The sequence below is a fragment of the Arachis ipaensis genome, chromosome B2, assembly GCF_059453495.1.
Source record: "Arachis ipaensis isolate K30076 ecotype BB chromosome B2, ASM5945349v1, whole genome shotgun sequence".
Taxonomy (NCBI): Eukaryota; Viridiplantae; Streptophyta; class Magnoliopsida; order Fabales; family Fabaceae; genus Arachis; species Arachis ipaensis.
In genome coordinates this window covers 118,956,906-118,969,779 of record NC_142437.1, presented here as the reverse complement: position 1 = coordinate 118,969,779, position 12,874 = coordinate 118,956,906, and the positions used below count along the sequence as shown (strand labels likewise).

Sequence of the window (12,874 nt, the reverse complement as noted above, 5' to 3'; positions counted from 1 at the left end):
GTGGCATAGTTCCTTTTATAAATTGAATCATGGTACAACAATATAAGTTTCTGGCATGATCATCACCAAGCTAAGATGGCATTTAAGAAAGTAAATTTTGGTTTCAATCATGGTCTTATCATTGTACACAAGTGGCACTTGTTTATTAAGAAGCAAGGATTAGGGAGAAATTTTACCTCCACTCTCTTATTCAGGATGTCAAGATCACCGCGATTATTGTCAGTTAAAGCACAGTGCCATACAAGATACTCAATGAACAACTCTCCAGATGAACCAACCAAGTAACAATGTGAAGCTATAACCACAATTAACTACAAGAAAAGAAGGAAGGCAGGAAAAAACCAAAAGAAAGTGAAGGGTAAGAAACTGTTATAGTTCAGAAGTAAATTACATGAACATGGTTCATAATGGATTACCTTAGAAAGTGCTTTCCGAACACCTAAACTCGGCTCCTCTAGCAAGAACTTTACGATTCTTAACAGTTTTTTCCCAAATCACAGATCAAATAACGTTAGTCAAAGAGGTGAAAACCTTCATTTCCTCACGGCTTTCAGTGATCCGTTTGGAAAACTTCTTGTACTCCTGTTCTGCTTCATCCATCACTTGGTGGCATGCTTGAGTCTGCATCTAAAATTTCAAAATAAAAACAGCAATATGATTAATAATTAGCCTAAAGATCTATCACAAACTCTCAGAAATTTGTCACAGGTTTACCATTCTTTAATCAAATATGCCAGAGTATCTAACTGTTCTCTCAATTTCTGCTTATACTGGTTCCGAATGTTCTAGCTAGGCACCAATGTAAGCATTTTAATTCCATATTAATCTGTTTAACTTCTAAGAATATGTGAATAACATCAAAGAGCTCACTGTTCTGGTGGAGATCAAGACGAATTAGACGTGAAAGGCCTCCAATGCTGTCTGGTATGCCATTCAACAAGTTTGTTGTTGCAGTAGTGATAAGAATGAAAAAAATTGGTGAGTTGACATGTAGGAATAGAAATAATAAATTGAAAGCAAAGCAGCATATGTGTGTATTTAGAGAAGAAAATCCCTACATGCATTGAATTCAGTAAGCATGGTCCATGATGAAAAGAGATTTTTAGATATCTCTGTTAACTTGTTTCCCTGGAGACAAAAAAGAGGTTGTAATGGTTGGGTGCTATCACACAGAAAGCCTCCATTATCTCCATTGAGCCAGAAATCCTCTAGTGCTTTCAGAGAAGATAATAAAACTTTTTCTGCTTCAGTAGCTGCTTTTGGATTCAGTTGACGGCCAATGGCAGGTGCTAGTGTAGTTATAAAGACTAAATCCTTCGGAATATTTTCTTAATCATTACAACAAATGATGGATAATCACCACATTCCTGGATTTTCTTCTAGTAATTAATCGCTAAGTAGCATACAAGCCTATAGAAAAAAATCAACTGCTCATGGCTAGTCACATTACTTAAAGGAGTTCAAAATGAAAATTAGAATGTATCTACCTGCTTCATTTCGTAAATTAGAATAATGCCAATCCATTACTGAGTTAATTTTGGCTCTTCTAGACAGCTCAGTTGGATACCTGATGAATCAAAATGGAAGATGTTATAATTTATTAAGTTATTTATTCTAATCTCTGTCACCCTAATCTGTCATTTCAATGAACATATAGAAATGAGGAAAATGAACCCAAAATCGTGTTTTACTAATGGACAATGTAACGGTTTAATTCTGAAATCTACGAGTTCCCAAGTAATGAGTACTCTATAAATATTGGAACAATAGCAGTTCATCAGGTCACAAGAAGCAGATGAGCTGGTTCTACTAACCAGTGGTCAAGAATTCCAGTAAAAGCAAAAGCGAGATATACTAGGATTGCATGGCTGCCAAAAGAAAACAAGATTAATTTCACCACTTACATAAGCATTGTAAAGAAACACAAATTCACGTATTTATAAAGTGAATTACACAAATTAGACTAACAAAACCAAAAAGTGAACAGAATGGAGGATACTTAAATAAAATACATGTCATGTTTCAGATTTAAATTAGGATATCCCAACATGTTTCCTTCATTTTGATAGCCATAATGTATATAAATAACCTTAACAACCCAGTGATAACCAACAGGTGCAATGGAGCACCGCCATAAGCATTAAAATAAGAAAGGAGGGTTAAAAAGCATGGTTCCTTATCAAGAATTACCTCTCGGAGAGCTTCAAGTTTCCATGAACAATAGCCGAAACTTTCTGCAGAGGGTTTACTTCTGCAAAGACATCACAAGGACACGAAAAATCAGCAAAGGCAGCACAAGGAGTAAAGAAGTTTCTATTGGTAAGTATTAAGCAAATGAAAAATCAAACTCAGATATGTCTCTTTCACTAGCTGCATTAACTACACATGCTGAACCCTGCTTTTACAATAGAAACACAGTAAGGGGACTGGTAATAGACACACACTAATTCATAATATTCAAGAAAATTGGTGTTTTCTGTCTTTGATGCTGATCCCTATTTTGATATTTGCACAAGTATCAAAATTAGATTTACACTTAGAAACTGAAACTTTGCCATCAACAAGAGAATATTGTAAATTAAAATAAAAAAAATAACCCACCAGTAGATCTGTGGCCAAACTAGCCATCACATTAGATGTATTCATAGTAAAGTTACTAGGGATCATATTCCTGTACAAAACTGTCAAAAAGAAGAAATGCACAGGGTTAAGAAATTTAAAATTTTGAACCTCATCATGCTATTCAAGTAGTACACAAGAAAAATTGGAACAAGTAACACAATGCAACTGTTTAGAGATTAATTTATAACTAGAAAATCAAATTAATATCACAAAGGCACAAAGACACACGAAAATCAAATTAATATCAATCAACAGCAAAAGCATCTAGCAGGTATATGAACAAACAAACAAGCAAATATCTAATTACCAAGTAATGAAGAAAATCCTGCTCTTGGGGACATTGCCTTCGGTCAAGAACTCAAAATCATATATAGCATAGCGGCACTCATTAGGAGGGAGGCAAGCAGCGAAATCTTCGTAGCCTTGAGCTGGCTCACCAAGCTTCTCTACAATGACTTGCTTCTGATTCGGACCTCCACTTAGTTTCATCCAAGCTTCATCCTGGTCATAGATAGATCACCCAGGTTCAGGTCCATAAGCAGTGACAATTGCCCTATGAAGACTCGCTTTCGCTACGGCTCCGGTGGTTTCCCTTAACCAAGCCACTGCCTATGAGTCGCCAGCTCATTCTTCAACAGGCACGCGGTTAGAGCCCCGGGCTGGGCTCCTCCCACTGCTTGGGAGCTTACGGTTTCATGTTCTATTTCACTCCTCAATGGGGGTTCTTTTCACCCTTTCCTCACGGTACTACTTCACTATCGGTCACCCACGGGGGGATACACGTTACACCAAGATTTTGAATCAGAAGAGAGATCTCAAGAAATGGCAGATCTATTCACTCTATCAATAACCGAGCCGGATCTGGTGTATCATAAGGGATTTGCCTTTTCTATTGATTCCTCCGGATTGGATCAAAAACAATTCTTGAGTTTCCTCAATCTTGAAAACTATGAACTTGTGAGTCCTTTTTGTCTTGAGCTCTAAAAATCGCAACTTGCAGTCCTCATGGATCGCCATTCCGGAAGCTGCATTTGCTTGAGAGATTGAAAGGCACACCAAAGCAAAGCAATTATGATCAAGCAGATACCCACACGAATCATTACTCACGCATACTTTAATCTTTTTGCTACTTGAGTAGCTAATAGTTCCTCAATGAAAAATAAAATCAAGTGATTTCAATCTTCACCCCTAATTTGATATCCATTCAACAAATTAGAGGGGAAGATTCCGTGGATGAGATCCCAAAGCATGTTATGAATTTTAGGGTTAGCAAGACTAAAATTGGGAACGGAAATCAGTAATTAGATCTGGAAGGGAATGATACAATGAAGGTATAGGAATGGATTTGAGAAGCTAGGGCTTGCGCGAAGGTAGCCGCCGCATTGACTGGAGGAGATGATGGCTGTAGCGCTGAGAAGATATGCGAGCTTGAGGGGCGGTGGTGGTGGAGCTTGAGCTTGCTTTGTTCTGTGAACGAGAAAGAACGAGAGAGACAGGGGTTGTGTTATACTGGTTCAGTGTTTAAAAAAGAGGAGAAGAAGGAGAAGGTAGCTGCGGCGGTTAGGGTGGCCGGCGGTGGCGCTGTGGGTGAGGAAAGGAGAAGAAGAAGTAGCTCGTTGAGTCGTTGACGGAGAAGAAGGGTGAGGAAGGCTAGGTTTGATTTGTGTGCTGTGAATGGAGCTCGGGCAATGATAGGTTTATCTTATTATTTTTGACGGAAAATTTTACATTACAGACGAAAAATTCGTCTGTAATAATTTAACAAAATACAGTATTTTGTCCATTTGATTTAAGACGGATTTTTCGTCTGTAATCATTTTCCACGAAAAAATTAATTTTTCCGACAGAATTATAGACAGATTCTCTTTTCTGTCTGTAAATTTATGCTAATTTTTTTTGTTTTCCGACAAAAAATCCCTCTGAAATTCTGTCTGTATTTCCGTGGGATAAAATCCGTCGAAAATATCCGTCTGTAATAACTAGTTTTCTAGTAGTGTAAATTATTAGATTAATTTGTCAAATTTAATTACCAAAATGACTTAATCATATATCATCATCATTTTTTTTACATATTTTATTTCTTTTTATAAAAATGATTAATAAAAAATAAAAAATAAATTATATCATAAAAGAATGAAAATAAAATATATAAAAAATAGTACAAATATTATTAATCTATAACTTCTTGCTTCCACTACAAAGATGTGCAAATTGCATTTTGACTCTATGACACACTATTAATATAGAAAGTCGACAATAATTTAAAATTATTTTTTTAATTTAATATCTATAGTTTTTGTATATAATAATATTTTTTATAGATAAAAGGACAAAATGTCCAAGAACAAAAGACTTAGACATATAAAGTATTTTAAAAAATGCAGTTTTAATAAAATCCACATGAAACATAAAAAATACACATAGGAATAAAAAGGAAAAAAATGGCATTATTTCAACTTAAGTTTAAAGTTTTTGCCATTCGAAAACTCATGTTGGATATTTTAGTTACTTAGTCTATTATAGCGGTTTTTTTAAAGGTGAATGCTACCTAAATCCTTCTAAAATAACATATAAGTTATCTTTTATGATGTGTCAAATTTTAATTGGTCATGATTTTAATCATAGTTGGGTTATTTTATAATTTATTATTTGAGATGGGTAATGGTATAATTTTTTAAAATATTAAAATCTCACTCCCGTTAATTGAAGCACATTTCCACTCCTCAATTCTTTTTTCATCGCGTAGCTTCAGTCCTTCCAAACATGGCCGTCACCGTCGTGACAAGAAACGTCGAGGTTGTCGTCATCTACTGCGCTCTCACCGCAATCTCTCTTTTTCCAGTGCATCATTCCTTAACTACATTATTAAATTCCCGTCCTTCCTATTACTCTCGTTCGATCCTTTTTTTTTTTCTGTTGTAGATCATTCCTTACTAATATATAATTAATGATTAGTTTGGTTATTAAATTTTTTTATTAAAAAAATATATCTTTATTTAATTACATAATAGAATATATATTTATATGTAAAATATAATATAATAAAATAAATCTATTTAAAATACTTAAAATATAATTAAAATCATGAACATATAAATATAATAGTAAAATTTGTACTCTAAACAAGTAAACATATGCTTTATCATATATAAATTCTTTAAAAAAATTGAATAAATTGTTAAAATTAATAACAAATATTTTAAAATGATAAAATCCAACTTTCTTATCATATTTATTATAATATTTTATTCTTTTAATTTTTAATTTATCAATACTTTATTATTTAATTAATGATTAAATAAATTATTTTTATGAGAAATTATTTTTTGTATTATCTTAAAAACGAGACCAATATATCAGTTTAAAAAATAATGTAAAAATAATAATTTAAATAAAAAATATTTAATATTAAAATTTTTAAATAAAAAAAATTGTATAAATATTTAACAGATAAATATGAAATACATGCCTAAAATAAATAAAACATATAAATAGAAGTACTCTTGAGAAATATAGAATTATTTTTGTCTGTTTTATTTATTTTAGGCATGTAATTCATATTTATTTCTTAAATATCTATACAATTTATTCTTACATTTAAAAATTTTAATATTAACTATTTTTTATATAAAATATTATTTTTACGTTATTTTTTAAACTGTTATATTGGTCTCTTCCTTAAAATAATACAAAAAATATTTTTTTATGAAAATAATTTGTTTAATTATTAAGTAAATAATAAAGTACTAATAAATTAAAATTTAAAAAAAAAATATTATAAAAAATACTCGTAAAAAAGTTAGATTTTATCATTTTAAATTTGTGTTATTAATTTTAATCATTTATTCATTTTTTTAAATAATTTATGTATGATAAAAGATATGTTTATTTGTTTAAAATACAAATTTTATTATTATATTTGTATGTTCCTAATTTTAATTATACTTTTAAGTACTCTGAATAGATTTATTTTATTATATTATATTTTACATACGAGTATACGTTCTATCATGTAATTAAATAAAAATATATTTTTTTAATAAAAAAATTTAATAACCAAACTAACCATGGAAGATAGCGATAAGGCTGGCTATATTGGGAAAGACGGCAAAGTTACAGACCACAAAAATTTAATTTAACGACGTGGAAGGACGGCAAAGTTACGGATACGAGAATTTAATTTAACGACTGGTTAAGAGATGATGACGACAACGTTGGCGCTTCTTGTCACAACAACGATGCTTGGAAGAACAGAAGCTACGCGATGAAAAAAGAATGAAGGAGTGGAAATGTGCTTCAATTAATGGAAGTGTGGTTTTGATATTTTAAGAAATTATATCATTACCCATCTCAACTAATAAATTATAAAATAATCTAACTATAGTTAAAATGATGACCAATTAAAATTTGACACATCATGAAAAGTAATTTACATGTTATTTTAGAAGGAGTTGGGTAGAATTCACTTTTTTTTTAATAGCTAAAACTAACACTTCTATAGAATGCAAATCGATGATTTTTGAAAACAAAAGTTAACTTAGCTATTACTTAATATCAACTTTCATGTAAACATTCACATACTCAATATTTAGAGTTAAGTCCAAACCTAACAGAATATTCTAGAATTTATTTGTCAAAGTCGTCACTATATAACTATCCAAACTCGCATTATAACAAGCCAAAAATTTATCTTCATATTCTCTTAAAATGTCTTTACAAGCCGCCTAACCATCTTTTGTAACAGAGCCACTAGAATTAAGCTTATGAATAATATATACAATCATTCATTCAAATTTTATATGACACAAACTAATATAATTTAAATATGACTAATTTTCATCAACTTTCATCTTTTAATTTTTATGACTAAAATAAGATTTTATATTAATAAAAGAAACACTAGAAAACCAAAATGTACCTATAAATTTCAAATAAGTCACAACTAAAAATAATCTCTCCACTTTTTTATATGGCCATCTTTGGAGCATCTTAGCTTAGCTTGCTACTAGAGCAAGAGTTTTAAGAAAACAAACCAGCCACCTTTCACTTTGATTACTCGCATAAATAAGCTCTATTAAAAGGCAACTTATCGTAAAACGCATTCAAATTAGATTTTATTAGAAAATATATTTATTAAAAATTTATATTCAAACAAGATGAAAAGAAATTATGATTTCAAAATAAATGACAAATAGATTTTAGATCAAAAGAGGTTGTGCTTATTCTTCTAAGCGTATTTGATTATATATAGAACACTATTGATAGCGTATTTGATTATAATCATTATATATAGAACACTATTGATAACGTATTATAGATATAATTATTTATATATTGCATTGATCTTCTATCAGTTTAAATATTTTGAACAAGTAATTTTATAATATAATATCAGAGTTTTATGTTAAAAAATAATTTAGAATTTAATTTTTGATGAATTTAAAAAACAAAAGACAAATAAAAAGATATGTAAAAATTAAGTAAATTTAAGAGAGATTTTTATTTAAATGAGTGTATTAAAGATATAATTATATATTTATATTGTCTCAGTTTAAGTTTTTAGAAGAAATAGTAATATCACAATAGAATGCAATATAAAAGGTTGAATAAAAAAGAATTTTCCTAATTATTCATTTCTTATGTTATTGATCAAGTGTCTCAAAGTTAATAGTACTAACAGAATTCTACCTCCAACAAACTGAGTTATTTATTGAGGATAGGAGAGAGAACATGTTTTTTTTTTTTTTTTTTATTACCAAAGATAGGAGACTCGAACCCGCAACCTCTTAATTGAGTATGGGGAGACTATGTCATTTGAGTTATTACTCATTGGCAGAGAGAACATGTTTATATTAGAAGAAAAATGTTAGAATTATAATTATTCAAGTATATCATCACATAGAAAATTAGGAAAGTAGTTACTACAAGTTGTACAAGACTCTTCTTTATGTATACAATTAAGGAGCTATTGATGCCTATTGAATTAACACTGTAATTCATAATAGAGAAGGTATAGGGGGAATAATGTTTTTTTTTTTTTAATAACGTAAATAATAGTTTAAAATAGAAAAGTTAATTTTAATTTTAAAAATTAAATTTTAAATTAATTAGATTTAATTATATTTTTTTTTGCCGTAATCGCTCTCTCACAATCGTGTGCTACCGTTGCCACTGTTGTATCGCAATTCTGGTGTCTCTGCAGCTGCTGTCATTTTATTATATATGCGGATGGTTTTTTTCATTTTAAAGTGGATATTTATGTGAGTATATTCTTAGTATTTTATTTGATTTTTTTATTCTGCATGCACATATTAAGTAAGATGTTCATTTTACTATATATGCGGATGATTAGTTCTTTTCACTAAGATGTGGATGTTTATTTGGATCATACCATTTGGATAAATGAAATAAAGCGGCACGCGATGAAAGTGGCAAAGACACGACACAACAGCGTGCAAGCAAGCACAGAGGTGCAGCGTTAGAACAGCGGTGGAATAAGGCCTCTGTTTCGGCAATGGTGCGACATCACGAAGGGGAGAAGAAGGCGCACAGTGGCAACCCGTGGAATATGAGCGAGTATATACCATGTATGGATAACGAAAAAGGAATTAAGAAGCTTCCTTCTACTGAGAAAGGAGAGAGATTCCAACACTATTGCCCCGAAAAAGTTTGTGGCTTGAATTGCTTGGCTCCTGCACCCAAAGGGTACTATACCCCAATTCCATGGGAGAAAAAGGTACGGCGGTAATGTTGAGAGCAGGTGACACGACACAAGAAAAAAGCTGCAGTAGCGGCATCGATTGCAGAGAACATATAGGCGATGCATTGCTTCTTCAGACGATGACAGTGGCGGTGAGGTACATCGGTAATGGTGCGATAGAGAAGAGGAAGAGAAATGATTGCGACAAAAAGAGAAAAAGATGGAAGGTGAGAGCCTAGAATTATAGTATATCAATAAAATTGAATATTTTTTGTTTTAATAAATCTAAAGTAGTGCAACCCATTATTCGCGTTGTGCTTAAAAAAGAAAATTTAATCTTCTTTATTAAATAAAGACTAATTTAAACGTGCACACAACATTAATGTGCTTCTCGCTTATGCACATGTTTGTCGTAGCTTTTGCACATAATTATTTGTTAAAGATATAATTATTCATGTTATCTTTTTTATTTGTATAAATTTTAAAAAAAGTGATATAATAATATGGTATCAGAATTTTATGTTCAAAAAATCTAGAGTTCCATCATTAATAATCATAAACTCTAAAAGAGAAAAAAAATGAATAAAACAAATAAAAAGAAAAAAAGGTCTATACAAAAAAAAATCAAACAAATCCAAAAAATATTCTTGTTAATGTTAAAAATATAATCATTATTCATATTGTTTTTTATTATCAATTTAAGCTTTTGAAAAGAGTGATATCATGATATTATTCATGAAGAAATATTCATAAAGACATCTATAACAAAAAATAATAAGAAAAGCAAACATTCTGTGTTAATTCAAAATTAAAAAAAAAAAAGTTATACCCAAAAATATAACGTATATACCCTAATCTAATAAATTATATCAGTAATTATTTCTACCACTGTAACATATATAATTTTACAATTACACATAAATAACTCAACTATTACTTTAAAGTTTTCTTCTCGTAAAAACATCTATAATAAGACTTCGAGCAGAAAAGAAAAAGAGGGAAAAAGATTTTAGGTTATTGGCGATTGAGTTAAAATATTTTAAGTTAAACAAGACTTACATTGATTAATGTTAACGAATTAATACTACCGTATGTAATAAACACTGCATAGTAGTACAAATCAATTTTCTCTACTACTTCTCCTATAATAATATTATAACATCATATTCATGTGTAGTGCCTTGACTAGCTATGTTGATCATGCGGTCTTCATCACTCTAGGACTATAAATTATTATTACTCTCAAAAGTAATGGATACGAAGTTGGAAGGAAGGAGCAAAATGTTGAAGCTACTTACTCACTTTTTGACGTAAAAGAAAAAAAGAGAAGCATACGCGGAACTTGGTACGTTACTTTTAAAAAATTATCTTTATATATTAAAATTATATAAAAAAAACTCTTCTATATTATATTTTGTAATTATGTAGTTATGTACTCTTTTAATAGGCATAAATAATGTAAGAATATAATTAAAGAAAAAGTATAAGGTACCAACATATTATCTGCTAATTTATTGTCAATAATAATTAATTATTATATTTAAATACATATATAAAAAGACACATTCAAAAAATATATCTATAAAGACACTTCTATTAAACACAACCATAAAAAAGACATTTTTATTAGACACATCCACAAAAATACTTTCATTAAACACAATTATAAATAAGAGTTGGCAGAAGTTGACAGAAATGCTGTTGATAACGTAGTGGGACCGATAATTAAAAACCCCTAAAAATGATCAATGAGTAATGTAAATTAACGAATGGAAGAAATTATTAAAAATAAGAGAAAATAGAAATCGCTCTACTGAAAACATAGGCACGCATGTATGTTATTTATTAGCAATAAACCAATTGGATAAATCAAGAGTAGTAATGGTAATGTATTATATGTACACTAAATTACATAAACATTAAATTTGTGAATAATAGAAGACATATATAGCAAAGAATAAAAATAAAGAATTTAAGTGTTATTGTGAGGGACACGTAAAAATATATAATGATAATAAAGTAATTATATGCACCATACCGAAATCCGTACCATTACTTTGTGCTAGTGCATATGAATTCCACTTAGGTCACTATTTATTATCATTGTAATAATTAATAATGACGGCTTTGTTCGCGTAAACAAGTATTGAGTGTTTAAATTTTGTGTTGTGCATAAATTTTTATATAAAATTTTAATTCATAATAAATTAGTCATTAATTTATTAGATTGGGAGATATTATGAAAAATAAAAAAAATATTTAGCACAAAGGATAATTAGTTGTTATAATTAATAACTATATTGTTTGATTTATGGTAATTTCTTCAAGCGTAGTGGGAAGCAAATTGGGCCACGGATGAACCTAACTGTCTCTGTCCCTCTATGGTTTATTTCAATATATGATATGATGCATGAAAAAGAATATCTCTGTACGCAGATTCAACACGGTTTATTTTATATATAGCAATTTTAAAATTTTAGGTTGTTTCCTATTTGTGGAATTTCGAATATAGTGATGAGACAGAATAGCATGCATAGAGAAAATTTTAAGCTATTGAGTCTCAAGTAAGTTTTATAATTTGAATTCATTTTGAGATGTTTAGCACGGTCCTTTATGTGAATATATTATGAACCATTTCTCCAAAAGTTTATTAACTAAATTATTATTGTGTGTAAATATATATATGAACAACTTCATATTTTAGCACTTTAATACGTAGTCCACTTTAAATTTAAGAGTAAATAATATGAGTTTAATTAGATAGTTATTAGTGTTAGTTTGGATTTTTTTTTTTTTGTTAAAAAAGTACTTTTTTATTTTAAACATGTTTGAATATTATTTTTTTAAAAAGTATTTTTATTAAAAAATAAATAATTTATTTTTTCTAAAAGTCAATAACACATTGTTTTTTAAAAAAAGCAGAAGTAAGCAATTTTTAAATCTTTTCTTTACCAAAAATATCCTTTATCATAATTATTAGTAATTATAATTTATACCCTTAATTCTAATTTTCTCTCCAAATCCTCAATTTTTTTTTAAATTTTATTTTTTCTCTAAATTCTAAACTCCATATCCTAATTTCTCTCTACATTTATATTTATATATTCCCTTCATATTTCCTACATCTGTCTTCATTTTAATTTAGAACAAAACACATTCTAAAATTGCTCGTCATTAATTTTATGTTTTTTTATCTATAGGTATATCATCTTCATTCTATTCAATTTAAATTAAATATTCATATTCAATCCTATGCAGTTTATATATGTATTCTTTGGATTTTGTTTATGTCGACTATTTAAAAAGAAACAGTGTTGTTTGGATAAAACCAAAATTAATTGGTGCTGCCATCTTAGGTTTTATGGTGCAATACGTGAATATATATGGTTTTTGCAAAAGCCAAATGAATCTCTTAAACCATGCATGGTTAATATAACGTCAAACTAGAAGTCAATCTTCAAATTATTATTGTATCTTATTGCATTTTATTATTAATTTTACTTATACTTTTAATTAATTATATAAGATATATACATATTATTAAACTAATTT

The 12,874-nt window shown here is 29.2% G+C and overlaps 1 protein-coding gene across 1 annotated transcript; it reads right to left on the bottom strand.

Annotated features, from left to right (window-relative positions):
• Nucleotides 1–1,102: 1,102 nt before the first annotated feature.
• On the bottom strand, nucleotides 1,103–3,085 carry LOC148575388 (glutathione S-transferase T1-like). The gene is made up of 5 exons (XM_088505063.1): nucleotides 2,930–3,085; nucleotides 2,191–2,251; nucleotides 1,815–1,868; nucleotides 1,488–1,567; nucleotides 1,103–1,128 (listed from the first exon to the last, which is right to left on the bottom strand). Exons 1-5 carry the CDS (start codon nucleotides 2,961–2,963, stop codon nucleotides 1,103–1,105), a joined length of 255 nt encoding a protein of 84 aa, XP_088361189.1. The 5' UTR covers nucleotides 2,964–3,085.
• Nucleotides 3,086–12,874: the final 9,789 nt, after the last annotated feature.

What these genes read in the sequence shown, in the direction of transcription:
- LOC148575388 (XM_088505063.1), bottom strand. Translation starts at nt 2,963, where the DNA reads ATGTCCCCAAGAGCAGGATTTTCTTCATTACTTG. An exon ending in ACTGGAATTCTTGACCACTG is followed by an intron (nt 1,568 to 1,814) that starts GTTAGTAGAACC and finishes TTGATTCATCAG; the next exon opens with GTATCCAACTGAGCTGTCTA. An exon ending in TAATTTACGAAATGAAGCAG is followed by an intron (nt 1,129 to 1,487) that starts GTAGATACATTC and finishes TTTTGTCTCCAG; the next exon opens with GGAAACAAGTTAACAGAGAT.